Below are 16,600 nucleotides of genomic sequence, written 5' to 3' on the forward strand. Positions count from 1 at the left end.
GCTTCGCAGTAATTTCACATCTCACTCAAAAATCCCTCGGCTTCCTTCCTAATCGCACCGCTGCTGAAGCGAAAAGAAAAAAAAAAGAACAATTTTCTGAAACAACTGGAACACCAGAGATTCACGCCCTCAGTATGTGTTTTTTAATTGTGACAATCTGTAATGAGCACTTTTGAATTGTGCTTCTGTTCTAAAAAAATAAATAATAATTTTTAAAAAAATAAAAAAGCCATGCTTTTTCTGAAAACGTTGTTTGTTCATGTCCTGACCCATCCTGTCTCTAAGTGTGCCTCTGTTTGAGGGGAGTGTTAATCAAAAGGTTGTGGAGAATGATGATGATGATGATGATGATGATGATGGTGATGATGATGATGATGATGGGCCCTTTGAGTGGAGGGCCTCGACAGGAGCTGTCCGTGGTGCTGAAGTATGATTTATTTATTGTTTCTGTTACCAGTTTACTGCACAGCAAAGCTTTTCACAATCTTTAGTCACATTTTTTGTAACGTTGCAAAAGTGCGACTAAAGATTCAGCAAATTTTATTAAGATTCACCAACACAAAGCGAACAACAGTTTTGAAGTGAAGTAGATCTATCTATCTATCTATCTATCTATCTATCTATCTATCTATCTATCTATCTATCTATCTATCTATCTATCTATCTATCTATCTATCTATCTATCTATCTATCTATCTATCTATCTATCGTGAGAAGATTTTATTATGTAATAGAAAGATGGCGGACATTTCTTGCCATCATGTTAAATCAGCAGAGAGAGCAACACATGTTGTCATTCACTAAGTACTTGAACGTTTTTCTTTTCTTTTCCACATTGGGGTTTTTCCTCTCTGATGTGTTTCCACCAGAGGCATCGACGCATAAAAAGCCTGCTTTGCCCGGGAGTTTTCTCGCTCACGCCTGGGCGAGTTGTGCTCAGATTTACTGACAGGCCGGTTGTTTCCGGATGGGACAATGATGGCGCCGCCGCCGTGTTTCACCAAGTGTTCAGAGACGCAGTGCTGGTTTTCTACCATGACCATTACATTCCAGATATAGGCCAGAATCTGACGTTTTGGTCTCATCTGACCACAGCGTGTTCTTCTACAGGTTTGCTTGGATAGTAAACACTTTCCCATTTACATTTGAAATTAGAGTCTTGCTGTCCAACTTGACTTCTCAAGATGTTATGACCAATGTTTTATGAATTGTGGAGTGAGAGAATTTCTGAGTGAAAACATTAGTATGTTTCTAAATTATGTATGAACATAATTAAATTATGTTCGTTTCTAGGGTACAGCAATAATGTTTGTGGGTCAATTTGACCCAGGGAGTGTTTAATCATGCAATAGTGTCAGAAGCCAAAAGATTCCTCCAAAACATTTTTGTATCTGATTATTAACTCCATTACTAACCATTTCAATCAATATTTGTGCAATGATGTTTTTTTATTTCTCAAAAATTAAGGATCAATGACGACAACTTACTCATTTACTCATTTGGACATAAAAATGGAATTTACATTTTTAATGTCCACTGAAAAAAACCTAGACACAAAAAAACAATAATTTCCTTGAAATTGATCTTTGGTAAAAAAAATTTATATTACACTTTTTTTTTCAATGGGTGACCTTTATAATTGAACTTGAGACACACATACTGTTCAGGGTCAAATTGACTCGCTGATTAAAATCAAGATAAATGAGTCATGCAGAGAGTATTTATGTTTTCCTCCACATCTGCTGAGTGGGTGGAGTTTGTCCATAGGAACAGAAAAGATTCCCGTCAAAAGTTGTGTGAACACCTGCTTTCTCGCAGTTTCCTAGTGAAGTAAAGAGAATAGTGAGAAAGTGGGCTTGTGTGTGTCGGCGTGTGGATGTATGTGCACGGTGTGGTGCATGTGTGTGTGTGTTTGTGTGTGTGTGGTGAAATATGGTTCATAGCTGCAAGGAAACATATAGAATTGGACATTTTAAAAAATCTTTTTTTTGCGAAAACCCAGCCATTCTAGTGTTAACCTGACTGCCGGGTCAAATTGACCCGAACAGTATCTATGTAAAAAGTAGACCTAAGGGTTGCAAATGTGTAAAATGAATAAATTTTCAATTTATATGTAGAGTGCACCTATTAAGACAAATAGAAAAAGTTTCATGCAAAAAAATACTTCCGACTATTTTAAAAAAAAAAAACTCTTAAACTTTAAAACGGGTCAATTTGACCCTCAACATAACAGGAGGGTTAATATGAACTTGTTTTCTTTGCATTATTTGATCGTCTCCCATTTTCTGCAAAAAAACAAATTTTTGCTTGGAGTTTCGGAGACATGTTGTCAGTAAAAGAATAATGTTCGTTTTATTAAAACCTATAAACAGCTAAAAAGTCAAATCAGAGAAACTGATCATGTTGCAGTGGTCTCTTAATTTTATTCGATTTTTTCCCAGAGTTGCATAAATACATATAATGTTAGTTTATCACACATAATACGTTGCATGCAGGCCAAAAAGCTCAGTTTTTGGTCTCATCTGACCGGAACCTCTACGGTTAGAAACTGTTTGGTTTGCGTGGCCTGTAGAAATGATCGGCGCCATCTTTTCGACCTGCTGTTTCAACCGATTCAACAAGTCGATGTGCGAAGCGAAAATGCACCCGCAGGATAATGCTGCCATGCTTTGTTGGTTTGCCATAATGCCAGTTATTTGTGAGTCACATTTATTGTTATTATAAATTATTGTGTATTTACTCATTTTAAAGTCTCTGTCTGGAATAAAAAAAAAAAATGGGTTACTGCAAACTTCGATGAAAGTTTTGCCGCTCCGTTGTGTGTTGGCGGTTCTTTCTTTAACCCCACCGCGTTTTTGCACAAAGGTAAAAAAAAAAAAAAAAAAAAGAAGCAACAAACAAACAAAAACAAAACAAACTAAAACTCTTTGGACTTTCACCGCACTATTAGTTTCCACCGATGATCAGAAACGCTGTCCTACTCACAGCCGAGCTTTTCACTTGTTGCTTAGCGGGATTTAGATTTTGGACCCAGGAATGGCGCAGTGCCTCGCTCTTAAACTGAGGGAGACGACGCAGTTTTCCCCCCTTAACTACTCTCTACCCCCCCGCCTGCCCCCCAAACCCCCTTCCATCCTCCTGGGCACTTCAGCTTCTTCTAGCCTCCATCTCTCCGCATGAGACAGCAGCTGCGACCAGCTGAAAAGCGCTCTTATTAATTGTCTTTTGTCATGCGTAATTGCCTCGTTTTCAATGGTGGCCCATCTCCTCTTTGCGGATAAGTTTTGCTTATTCTTCAGTCCATTGGCAGGTAAAAAAAAAAAAAAAAAAGAAAAGAAAAAGAAAAAATCCCCCTTTTCTTAGCAGCTTTGACTCCAAAGTTATCTCTGTGCGTGCGCCGCACGCTCTGTTCTGGTGACGTCGCGTCTGCTTGGACGACGCACCAAACTCAGCCTGAGTTCACGGCGGCGCTCAAGGTCCAGGTCACGTTCCTGTGTGAGGCTTTAAAAACTTGGGTCCACTCTATCGGTCGCACACACCTGCAGCAAGAAAACTCTAGTTCGATTAATAGGAACTTCAATGTATATTCATTAGATGCCCCCACCACCATCTCTCACCACCACCACCAATAATATACGATCAGCAGCGGGATGTGAGAGGGGGCCATTTATTCCCGCTCTGAAAGGGCCTGCGTGGGACCAAAACTTCACCTGCTTCCCCTCTCAATTAGGAATGTATCCCAAACTCCCGACAGAAACGAGTTAAATTAGGCGCCCGCTAATTTCCAGTGGCCCCTCCCATCTAATCCCCCCTACCCATTTGAGCATTCCCCTCCACCTCTCTGTCTCTCTCTCTCTCTTTTAATTCACCATAAGTTGAAAGGTTCAAATAGTGCCTAATGAAACAGTGACTAAATCGTTCTCTGTGGCTCCGAGGAACCCTGTCGATGTCCCTCAAAGCTCTCTGTGGACGCAGCCGTCGGGGGTCTCGGGCTAAATGCGGGTCCCAAGGCAAGACAATCTCACCTGTCAAAGCCTTTGCCCACTTCTATATATCCTTGTTCTGCGGCTTCAGCCACTGCAAAGCCTCATAATCAACCAACGTGGGACCCGAAAAAACGCAATTAAACTCGCTTTGGGACGACTGAAATCTTTTCAGAGGCGAACATTAATGGACGATTGGCGACAAGGGGCGCGGGGGGCGTTATCGGGTCCCCTTTTGTGGTCAAATCTAAGGAGAAATTACGGCCAAAAAGCCCCTCTTCTCCAACCATCCATTTTCAGTTTAACTGGCGAGCTCGCTCAAACTGAATCCTCGCGTGATGCGTCTGAAGTGCAGCTCACAGAAACAGGACGGCTTAGTGGGAACCAGGTGTTCATGTTAAAACGTGACGCTCCACAACACGGTAAAGGAGGCAACGAGTTAATATTAAATGAACATTTCCATGGCGAGGTGAAAGTTTGAGTCTTTTCTTCTTTTTTTTTTTTCAAGTGGTGTGTGAGAAATGAAATTAAAACACATTACACTGTAAAACGATTTTGCTGATTTTACCGTAAATATATCGTATTAGCAATGATTCTTCGTCGTTAAAGCAAAACATGTCAGCATGCCGCTGTTCAGTTGGGGGTTTGGGGGAATTAGCACCCTGATAAATATGCTGGTCACCAAGGAAGTGTTATATATGTATTATGTGTTTTATTTCTTCATTTAGTTCACGTTTTTCACGTTTCAATATCCCTGGCTGCTCCTACTTCCTCCTTACATTTGATAAATGCAGAATGGATTCTGTCTGTTTCCATAAAGCGTGTTTGTGGTCTGTTCTCGGAAAACACTTTGCTATTGCAATTTTAATTACAGCATAATTACTAATTAAATATAATCAACTGGGGGGAAAAAAAATCAGTCAGCGTTTCATCTTGATAGGATTTTTGATTATATGGAACAGTTTTCTGTCAGAAAAGGGAACGTTCTTGTTTTACAACCACGTTTAAACATCCCGTTCAGTTGTGCGAGCTGTCTGACTTCATTAAGCAGCAACTTGGAACATTTTTTTATTATTATTATTATTATTATTATTTGTCACAAAGGCTACAAATGCATCCCAAATTTTCCCTCACATTTGTGAAATTTTCAGAACTTGCCTTAGACCCTACATGTCCATTTTTTTTGTCCCCTTTCGGATCCCCTCTTGGTTCAGGTAACTGATGACAAATGAGAGATTAGAACTCCCCGATCGAGTCAGAGACGTCGTTTCCCGAGCGTCGTTTCCAGGGTATCTACCTGGTGGATTGCGCTCATCAGTCCTTAAAACCATATTTCTAGTCGTATGAGGAAAATAACAGGCAGTGGGGTTTGGAGACGCACTATATCAAGCCAGCACACTGACAGGTTCTGATAGTGTTTATTACATTAAATACACATATACACACTGTTTACACATGGCTGCAGGCCCCAGGTCTACACTCCAGACCTGCACTATTTCAAAGGGGTTTTAATGTTCTCTGATCGAATCGCTGCACTGACAGAACATTCACGACATTTTTTTATGTTTTTTATTTAGGTGAATCAACAGCGGGAACCGAACATGTAAAAAACCCACCTCACCCCTCCCGCCTCCCAGAAAAAAGATGACAATTGTTTGTGCTTTTAATCTGTCACTGACATAAATTCACATCGTTTCTTATTTCAGTTGAACAAACTTCATGCGGGAAATGAGCCTCAGCTTTTTTTGTTGTTGTTTTTTTTGGTGATGCCAACTGCAACGTGCGGGGCAGAGCGAGTGCCAGCGAACGGGACGGGACTTTGCAGGAAGTTTTTGAGCGCCTCTCAAATCGGTGACACCTCTTTCTCCTCTGAGGCGGAGGCCGGGGATAAGGACTCCTCGTCCTCCGACCTGGAATAGTTCGCGTGAGCCCCGGCGCACTTGCATCCGCCGTGCGCGCTCCTCTGCGTGGCTTTCCCTTCCTTCTTGTGCTTCACCCTGCGGTTCTGAAACCAGATCTTCACCTGCTTCTCCGTCAAGTTCAGATACGTGGCGATCTCGATGCGTCTGAGTCTGGACAGGTACATGTTCGTGGAGAACTCCCGCTCGAGTTCCAGAAGTTGCGTGCTGGTGAAAGCCGTCCGCATCCGTTTGCCGTTCTGCAGGTGGCTGTTCTCGGAGGAGCTTCCTGCAGTGAAACATAAAGAGGTTTTTGTTTGTTTGTTTGTTTCTATGCAGAGATTTGTTTTGAGTTTTACCTGTCGGAACGGGACGCGTTACTAAATTACGTGCGTAAAAGTGCAAAAGCGAAGGTGCGGCGAGCGTCTGTTACTCTAACAGGTGTCGGAGAGCGGAAGCAGGTGCTTACCAATAGACAGGCAGTGGTATCTCCTGGGATCCGTGACGCCGAAGGTGGGCGTGCAGACAGACGCGTGTCCAGGATGCGCCAGCGCAGAAGGCTGCTGCTGCTGCTGCTGCTGCGCTATCCGTTGACAGAACTGCGCCTCCACACCTGGAAACTGGCTCTTCAGGATCGGGATGCCACCGCGCGAAGACTGGATGTGCGACGTGACGCACAGCGGGCACACGCAGAACGTGCCGTTCTTCCTAGAGGGACACACCGGCGCGGCGACCGTCATGACGCCCGGGGAGTGCACGCTGATGGGGAGCAGAAAGTCCTGCGCCGGACGCTCGGCCGCGCCGGGTCGCACCGCGTCCTTGATGATCAAGGAGTCGACGTAGAAGGACCTGGACATGGCTGCGCCGCAGAGGAGAGATCGCACCAGAGCGCGGGACGACGGCCGTTTCTCATGTGAAGCCCTCGGGATCTCCAAAGGTGCTTATGTTTGATGGTTCAACAAAAGGGACCCCGAAGAGGGGTTGGCCCTGCATCGTCACCCACGTGCGCACCGGGCTCCAAGGGTTTGCGCTGTCACTGACCCAAACCACGTGACGCTTCTCTGCACTTCACAACTCGCAGATTTTGGCTCTTTTTTTTTTTTTTTTTAATGATTTGAACGTTAATCATCAAAATGAGCACATTTAATGTTTCGAAGAGCTTTACTACAAGAAAAGTTCTCAGACTTTTCACACCCACTAGATAACGGTTGTAATACTCCATAATAATATATGCTGTATATATATATATGTGTGTGTGTGTGTGTGTGTTCATTGCAATAATACTGGTTTGATTTGATGTGATTTACATAATTCCTTGATGCAAAGTTTTCAAATAACACCGTAAATTTAATAGTGATGACAGTCATAATAATAGTTGTCAATAAGATTTAAAAAAAATATGTTTTTTTCTATATTCAAACTGTTGCAGGTGCATTATTTGTTAATAAAGAAATCCAATAACAGAATTTTCATTCCTAATTTTTCTATTTTTTCTTTCTTTCCAGAAATGCGATTTAGGAATTGTTCACGCGAAGATAAGGAGCTTTCGTTGCTCAGCAGCCATAATCACACTTTGAATCCGGCTGGTCCAGGTTTCACTTCCAGCAATTAAAGAATTATGAACCGTCGGCGAGTCTGGGCCGCGGCTATTTGACGGCGATTAGGATTCAATTAGAAAGTGTTTATAATGGCGGCTCTGTGTGGGGGTAAACAGGCAGCTATTTCAGAAATGCGTTAATCCCTCATCTTGTGACGATAATTAGCGAGTTTGATCCACCGGGCGGGTCACCGGGCAGGTTTAGCTTCTGCTTTCATCTGCCAAGTAAAAACGGAGGAGAGAGGAGAGAGGAGAGGAGAGGAGAGGAGAGGAGAGGAGAGGAGAGGAGAGGAGAGAGGAGAGGAGAGGAGAGGAGAGGAGAGGAGAGGAGAGGAGAGGAGAGGAGAGGAGAGGAGAGGAGAGGAGAGGAGAGGAGAGGCTTTGGGATCCAACATTCAGGAGTTTCGACAATAAAACATAAAGTGTAACAATGTAAACTTATGTTATTTCTAGATTTCTATCAAAGGTTCTCGCAAGTGAAACACATTGATGAGTTAAGTTCCAACTAGTTTTAAAAAAATGTATTTTCATAACAAACCTTGTTTTGATGACGACGATTTTACTCATTTTCTTTAAATATTCACACAAATAAATTCGGTTCTAGCTGTTCTCTGTGTTCTATGCACTTAAACTCTAGAGGCAATAGACAATATCTCATAATGTTGTAATATTACATTTAATAATGCAAATATCTGCTTGATCATCAGAATGAGACAATATATTCGTTTGAAATTGTGGAGTTTAAAAACAACCCAACTGAACCAGTAATTTTGGTTTTTAAGCCAAAAAGTAGGTCCACTGTGGTTTAAATTAAATTATTTTAAAATCTTTAAAATTTAAATATTTTTTTCATTTAAAATAGCAGGAGTGTTCTAAAGCAGTCTTGCTCATATTTTTTTCTCAACACTCTGTGTAGCTTTTGATTTTAATTCCTAAATGAAATTCATCATAAACTTGTACAGATACGTCACGCTAATTTGCAACTAGAAGAAATCATATTACAGAAATTAATATAGCTTCTGAGCATTTGTCTTTATGGCCAATTCAGGAATGGCAGAAATAGTTACTTGCTTTAACTAAAGAGCAAGTAAAAATCTGACGCCATCTTAAGTGAAGAAGTTGCTTTTAGTGGGAACTGGAGTCGGTGATGCAGCCGTGCATCCGGCGTCATTTCGCCATCTGACTATTTGTTATTTTAGTTTGAGGAAGAGGTTTTGGTTGAAGTCTGTCTGGGTCGTTGAGAAGTTCAAAATCTTCAAATTAGATCAGAGCGATTTGTTAAAACTATACCCAACTTCTCCCCCCAAAATCCTAAGCCCAACAGAACCAAGCGGGAAATGAGCCAGCGGTTTTTGGAGCTCGTTTACAATTTCCGAATCCAGAATCATGTTTTCTGCTCAACCCTCTTTAAATCAGAACTATCATGTTTCTTTCAGCGGATCATTTGTTGGTTTGTCCCTCGGGGTAAAAAGCAACAAAAAAAGAGGCACTTTCCTCAGCCGTTGCAAACTGACATTCACAATAAAATCAACATTTGCCTCAATAATTCAATGTAGCACACTTACATTTATCTCACGGTGCAGCACATGATACAAAAATATGCTGCTAAGAACTCTGGGAAATAGTTTCCCCTCCCTTTCCTTCTTTCAGTTGCTTAAGTGCTGACTTAAAAAAACATAATTTTCTCAACTCTTGGCGATGCGACAAAACTACTGAAAACTTTAACACAACTTACAACTTGCAACAAGCTCATCTTTCACAAACTCACATATTGCAGTTCACCATTTCAAACCTGCGAGATTTCTTCGCCTTGAAGAGTAGAAGTTCGTCGACGCGGCGAAAAGTGGCTCAAATATTTTGCCGTGTAGAACAAATTCAAGTTGCAAGAAAGTCAAAAAGTGAGTGAGCGAATAAACACACTCACGCTCTTGTGAACAAACCTTTGAGTCTGAGTGCTTTGGCTGCAGCTGGGAGGGACTGCCGCCTGAGGACTGGGCCTGTCAGTACTATTGGGTCGGAAATGGGTCCATTCTTTCTCTGCTTGTTGAAAATAGAAAGAAAATTGCATGATATGATGTCAAAACCTCCAAAAGTCAACAATTAGCTTGAAAAGCTAGTAAATTTGTTGTTGGTCTTTTTTCTTTTCCGTAGGGGTCTGAATAATTCAACTAATATTGTCACAAAGTTGGTAACCCTGTCTGAAGTAGCATCTTCCATTAGACTTTAATGACAATGTTTAAGTCTAACGTGTTAGAAAATGTATTTTAGTCACTAATAATCGCTACATATACAAATTAATATCGTCATTTCCCTAAAACAATGTCCTAAGTAAGTTTACCCAAAAGTGATTGAGGCAAAAAAAAAAAAAAAATCTCAATTAATACAAAAAGAAAAAATCACCACCTCTTTCGTTCCAAAATATGCTTTAGGCAAAAATATCCTTTTTGACAAGAAAAAAAGACTTAGGATATTATTTTAGGAAATTTTCCCCTTTCTTTTGCCTTTTCCATCTGGACCCTTAAAGAAAATGCAAGACGAAGTTGGAACAATTCAGACATGCAGTCCAAGCAGTCGTCTACATTCTTTCATTATGTGAGACATGCATGTATAGATCACGACAAACAGGACTCCTGTTATTGAAGTGCGGCTTTAAACACAATCATGAAAAAAAGTAAATAAATACATAAATTAGGAAGTCTTTAAAGTCCAACCATCCCAAAGATAAAACAGGCATGTCTGTCACGCAGACAATAATTGCCATAATAAAGTGAATTTGGCGTTTGACAGGGAGGACGCGCAGTTGTTATGATACAGATAGGAACCGCAGAGGAAGTGAAGTGAGGAGGAGGATGAGGAGGAGGAGGATGGGGTAGGAGGGGGGTTAGGAGAGCGAGCAAACCGAGCGGAATGATGCGTGGCGCGCGCCCTCGGCACACCATGCGAGAGCTCAGATATTATTTTTCCATAATTCTGCATGATAAAATTTCATTGTCTTTTAAGTAAATCCCACAAATGAGATCCTTTATGAGGCTATAATGAGACCTAATTGCCAGGACTAGTGGAGCCACGTGGAAGGATTTAGGAGGCATTAAGCCGTCGGGTACTGAGCACAGGCTGTTACCTAGCCATTACTTTCATAATTCAAGGAGAAAATTAGTCCATTTAAGGAGAAAAAAAACCCTTTGATTCCCTTTCTTCTGCTCAAGTTGACAGGACTACAGTCTCGCTTTCCCCCCCTCCCCCTCTTAAGATGCCTGCACACCAAATGAGGCTTGTGAACTATCGCCCACTGTTTAAATGTTAAATAATAATAATAAAAAAAGGTATATAAAAAAAAAAAAAACATACACCCATGGTCTTATACTCTCAGTTCGCCTGTTCTTTCCCCTCCACTGCTGTGCACCCTTTAGTGCAGCAGTTCCCCTTCCCTATTCAGTGCCTTTTCAAACCCCATTGATGGGCAATTAATCACTGGCCCTATTCAGAAACGTACAAATTTAAGTTGAATGGGGGAATATGATACAAAGCTTGCTCTTCTTCTTTGAGCATTTGGGAGTTTATACAGAAATACTGTAGCTTGATGGACATTAGAGGTGGTTCATGGCGTCTCTAGAAAGGAGCAAAGTTGTCAAAGTGCATTGCTGAAGCCCAACACTCGTTCGCGTTGCCTTGCAAGAAAGCCATTCAAGTTTTAGTTCCACAAGCGTCATTAACTCGTATAAATGCAGTTATATATTTTTGTCTTCTTTACACACTTTGCATTGTTTTGGAGAGGATGATTTGCTCCTACATTAGTCTCCAGGCAACACACAAGAGATCTATGAAACCCTCCGTATGCGTTTAAGTGGCGATGGGAGGGGGGGAATGAACAATGATCCCACGGACGGCGTAATGTCACGCAATGACTTTTCATTTAGCAATTATCTGTTTGATGTGAACAGCAGCTGCAGCGGCTTCTCCCCGTTTCGGGGTCCTGGCAGGAGAAAAGGCAAAGGGGCAGAGAAAAAGAGAGAGTTGTCTCTGAAAGGCATCCTGCAGGAGTCAGGGGGAGCTCCGTGAGTGTGGAATTTAATTTATATCTCAATGAATAATTGGGTTTGTATGCAAAACTGAGTTGGATATAATCACACGTTAAACACTGTGACAGCGTGGAGAGGGAAAAACACCCCCCTCTATTATTGTCTCCCGCCAGGAGTTTTTGAGGATCTTGGGATCAATAAACAGCACAGGATTTTCCTTAGCGTTTTGTCACGGAAATATCCTTTAAATCTATCCACAAACAGTTCTAGTGATTGGACTCAGACATCATTAAGAGGACCCGAAGCCCCTCGGCCCTTTAGAAAACTAAAGTGACAGCCTCAGTGGAAGAAGAGGTTCCCGAACAAAGCCAACGAGGGCCCTGTTGATGGCCTATAGAGATGTCCTACACCGGGCTCCCTCTAATTAGAGAGACGCTCCTCGGTCTCACTGAGCCGCTCAGACCAGACACTCCAGACTTAAGTGTGTGTATGGGGGTGTGTGTGTGTGTGTGTGTGTGTGTCCATGGCGTCCAAACCAGAGCGCCTGGACGTCCACACTCATACCAAGCTGCGCTCCGAGGCTCACACAATCAAGGAGCGTCGAAAACGAGATAAACACCGACCGATTGCGACACTAAAGTTCACTGAGAAACATCTTTATTGGCGTTCATTTGTTAGAGCTCCGATTCATTCCCATATCTCCTTTCTTGTTTCCGAAAGACTGAGCAAACGCCATTAGAGAGAGAGGGCTCAAGAAAGAGAAAAAAAAACACCCTTACTCCAATCTGCTCTTGCTTGAGTTGTCAAATAGTCTTGAATTTGTGTCTGTATTGTAAATAAGAGGCTGCAAACATTGTTGTTCACTTTGCGGCGCATCTTTGGTTATCAGCTGCGAGGGCTTGTTACTCGTCTCGGACCCTCACTGGTTTCCACGAAATATCAAGATGTTGTTTCGTTTTTGCTAATGGTCGGCCTTTTAGGAAAATTACTCGGCCTCAGCCTGATGCCTGCGAACTTTGTCAGAAGAGTCTTCACCAAAACAGAAGATGTTGAAAGCAAATTGAGCCAAGCCTGAAATATTCTCACCCAATTCTCCTGACTTCCAGTTAAACCTGAATTTAGTCAGAGTGACTGGCAGGAGCCCCCCGAGTTCACCACTCCCAGCTCATTTAAAAAAAACAGGGGATATTGTAGCCTCTTTTTCTCCCAGTTGAAAGGGGTGGGAAATCCCTGAAATTGAGCTTGTGTGCTGGAGCGGAAGCGGGCCGGAATGTGTGTCCGGGCCGCGTCTTTTGTCACCTGCCAAACCCATGAATGGACGTGGGCCGCAGTCGTCTTCTGTTTATCGGCTTGCGAAGGAGCAAACAAACGCAAAAGTGTTTCACCTCTAAGTCAGTGGCACCTTTTCACACCTTGTCTGTCACTCGGCTCCTGTCCCATATGCTGAGAGTTTGTTCTATGTTCATTTTCCTAATTAAATCATTATTCTAATGAGATTAGTGAACGACCCCGAACCGATTGTTTTACCAGCCTCCCGCATATCCTGTGTAGATAAGAGTCCTTGATTGACATGACGCCACCTGTCAATCATTCTAGGGTGTTTGTCAGCGACTGACCAATCGCTGGTCGCTATGTGTCCCAAAGTAGACGCCCCTTCTCTGGAGGAACTGAACCTCGGACAACATTGCCGAGTTTGTCATTACTAACACTCTGTGATCATAAAGATTTTGAGGAAAATAATAGGAAGTCACAGTCAAACGTTGTCAGTGGGGAACATGCAATCCCAACAGCCGATACCCAGAGAGTTTAGAGGGCAGAATACAATTTATTCAAAAACCCAAATGGGGTCTGGAATAAATGCAACAAATAGATCAAGGCCTGCAGCCGACCTCATGTCCAGTTGAATGAAATTGTGATCGACCGCAACTACCACATGTTCATCGGCACGAAGCTAATTGGTAGTAAACATCCCAAATTTGGTCATAGCGTCAATTATTGAAAGTCAACTCAAAGATCAATAATGAAGCTTGCTGTGCTTTAATTTTTGTGAGTGAATTCCAGTGGTTCCAACTCTTTGGAAGCACGAAAACATGTGCTGCAGTAACTGCAATGTTTACATTTTAGAACCACTTTATGCTAATCTGCATTTATAAGCATTTTCCTGAAGGCAGATTTTCACAAGCTGGTATTATTTAAGTCATTAATTACCTGTTTTGTACGTGCAAAATGCGTCCAACAACTTTCACACTCATGCAACTCATTCGTCCTCTGGTTGCGAAAGACCTGGGCTTTAACATGGATTTCTCTATTGTTTCCCGCAAATATCTTTACAGACATGATGTACAACTCGTTGGAGAATTTTCTTGCCTGGCGTCTTTGCCTCAGGTCTGGCAGAAGAGGCAAAAATGACTCAAAAATGTCTTGGGTAACATACTGAGTTCCACCATCTCTGCTGTTATAACACTGTTTTGTTGTTGGAGGTTTGCTCTACGTCCACATGGGGGAAGAGCCGGCATCACGTCAATTCATAAGTGCAAAAGCACACAACTGTTCCACATTTTATACAGATTTTACCACTGCGATAGACCAGTTCAAAGCAGAAAAAATATGAAGTGGAGGGAAAATTCTGAAAGGTTTGCAAATATCTGAGGACCATGTTTTGCTCGTTTGGTAAGAAAGCGTTGTTAAGATCATTGACGCTGATTTTCAATTAGATTTAGATTTGTACTTTAACTGGGCCGTTTTAACACTGAATATAGTTTTGATCTATTCAGTTTTGTTTTTATCTCTGGCTGTATCAGTGTGAACTTCCACCCAAGTGTTGTGTCTTTTCCAGCTTATAACAAGTTTTTTTTTTTGTCCAGGATTTCCATATGTTTAGCTTCGTCCTTTTCCCCCCCCAACAACAAACTTTCCTGTGCCAGTTGATCAGTCCTGGCAACATGTTGCTGCTGACCACCGACCTCCAACACGGGGATGGTTTTTCCAGGGTAATGTGCAGCGTAACACACATGGTGTTCGGCATGTTGGCTCAGAGTTCCCTTGTGGTTACGTTTGACAATCTTCTTTGTTTGCTGGGTCTCGGGGAAAACGGTAAACAAGACTTTATTTCAACAACGGCTTTTCTGTCACTCGTCCATTGGAGCCATATTTGTTTGAAAGTGAGATTAAATAGCGGTTCTGTGAACAGCACCAAACCTGGTGAAGCAGCATTCAGCTTCTGCGCACTACAAATCTGGAACAAACTTCCAGAAAACTGCAAAACAGCTGAAACACACTTCCTTTCAATCAAGACTAAAAACACGCCTGCTTAGAGTTGCCTTTGAGCCATAATAAATGAGCACATCTGCATTGCTTTAGAGAGTTTTTCCCAGGTTAAATACTGATCTGGGGAATATAGCCTCTTGTTGGCTGGAGTTTGTCATTATGTTGATTTTCCTCGATGCGTCTCAGACAGCTTGTCGCTTTTCCCTACAAGACAGTTTTCACATGAGTCGTCTCCTAATTGAGATATTTTCCTCGCTTTCCCATCCATTATGCGCAAAATGGAAACCGTGTGGATGTTTACAGAGAGGCTGAGAGTCTGCAGACTGCATTCACAGCCTGCTTTTTTCCTGTTTGCACAATGAAGAACACATCGATCTGCTCCTCTGCTATAGTTTACGTCACTGCTACAGCCGCTGACATTTTCACACTTGTATATCCCCCCTTCTGTTCTTCCTTCCTGTCTTCCTATGAGAACACAAGCTTCATCTTATGTTACTCTGAGCAGATTGTCAGATGGATGTGAGAGTGTTATTAGAGTTTAGCACAGGTAATGATTCACCGCCTTTGGGAGAACCAAAATATTCCTTCCTACATATCAGTTGTCAAGCAAAAACAAGCGGCTAAAACATTGCAGAATTTTTTTTTTTTTTTTTTTACAATTTTGTAGAGGTTTTATAGTCCTGTTTTTCAGAGACCATACCTTTCGTAATGTTGCACCAGCAGCAGTTCTGAACCTTGTTGCATTTCAATTTTTGATATTTTGAGGGAACAGAATAAGAAGGGTAAAGCTGTCTGGTGTGGAACGTCTTGCAGGAATAGTGAGAGGCTCAAATCAAATGAATAATAATTGATCTATCAACGTTTTTCCCAGCATGAAAACATTAGCAGAATGTGGAACTATGAGGCAAAATCTTGTTGCTTAATCTAAATTAAAGAAAATAAAGAAAATGTGTCTGATCTTTCACAAAAAGCACATTTAGGTTGAAAATAATAAGGCAGTGAAAATTGTTCTTTTGCTTTGGTTTAGTTCAACTTTAGAAATGATCCAAGCAACAGAAAACATACAGTATGTCACAACGTCTTTCTGACTACTACTATTTTGTGTGATTTTCTCACAACAGCATCTTTCACAAAAAAAGTAAAACAAATAAGCCAATTTGATGTTTTATCAATTCCATGCACTGCATGTTTCAAAATAAATCTTACAGATTTAACACAATGTAAGACATCCCATTGTGACAACTACAGCAGAACAAAATTTGGAATAGAAATCAATTTCTTTTACTTTTCTTTTCGAAATACTAAGTTCATCTGTGCATTTTCATCCACTGCACCCACAGACCTCTACAGATAGAAATGTAAATTTTCAATTTCTGAGCCGCTGCCTCCATAGGTGCTTCACTTGTGTGTGTTTGGATGAACTCTATCCTTGTTTTCCTCTCAGTTTTTTTAGAATGTTTCATACATAGCGGTCTAGAAAGACGCTTAAGATGTTTGGTGGTCAGTTTTTTGTTGGTCCATTTCAACCATCATAAATGTTGAAACATTTAAAGCCTGAATTAAAAAAAACAAAAAAACAAGAAAAAACAAGTGATACACATCTCTGAGCATTCAGCTAATCACCTGCCTTTGGACCAAAGCGTGTTGATATAAATTTAACAAGCGCTCGCTTTGCTCTGTTTGTGTTTCCAAGTGGAGTGGGGCTTCCTTTTGAGCGCACAGAGACCGTGGCCAGCTGAGGTCAGGGCCAAGAACTGCTGCTGCTGTCTCCACCGTCCCGGCTCTGAGCGCCGCCAGATGAAAGCAGAGACTGTTTGCGAGCCGTCTGAGCTTTTG

The 16,600-nt window shown here is 41.7% G+C and overlaps 1 protein-coding gene across 1 annotated transcript; it reads right to left on the reverse strand.

Moving 5' to 3' along the window:
- Positions 1-5,382: 5,382 nt before the first annotated feature.
- gsx2 (GS homeobox 2) lies at positions 5,383-7,322 on the reverse strand. The gene is made up of 2 exons (XM_028026957.1): positions 6,351-7,322; positions 5,383-6,170 (listed from the first exon to the last, which is right to left on the reverse strand). The coding sequence occupies exons 1-2, from the start codon at positions 6,736-6,738 to the stop codon at positions 5,827-5,829; spliced, it is 732 nt and encodes a 243-aa protein (XP_027882758.1). The 5' UTR covers positions 6,739-7,322; the 3' UTR covers positions 5,383-5,826.
- Positions 7,323-16,600: the final 9,278 nt, after the last annotated feature.

This window comes from Xiphophorus couchianus, chromosome 9 (assembly GCF_001444195.1).
Source record: "Xiphophorus couchianus chromosome 9, X_couchianus-1.0, whole genome shotgun sequence".
Classification (NCBI taxonomy): Eukaryota; Metazoa; Chordata; class Actinopteri; order Cyprinodontiformes; family Poeciliidae; genus Xiphophorus; species Xiphophorus couchianus.

Coding starts and splice junctions, on each gene's coding strand:
- gsx2 (XM_028026957.1), bottom strand. CDS start 6,738: ATGTCCAGGTCCTTCTACGTCGACTCCTTGATCATCAAGGACGCGGTG. Junction 6,171..6,350: donor ATACCACTGCCTGTCTATTG/GTAAGCACCTGC, acceptor GTTTCACTGCAG/GAAGCTCCTCCGAGAACAGC.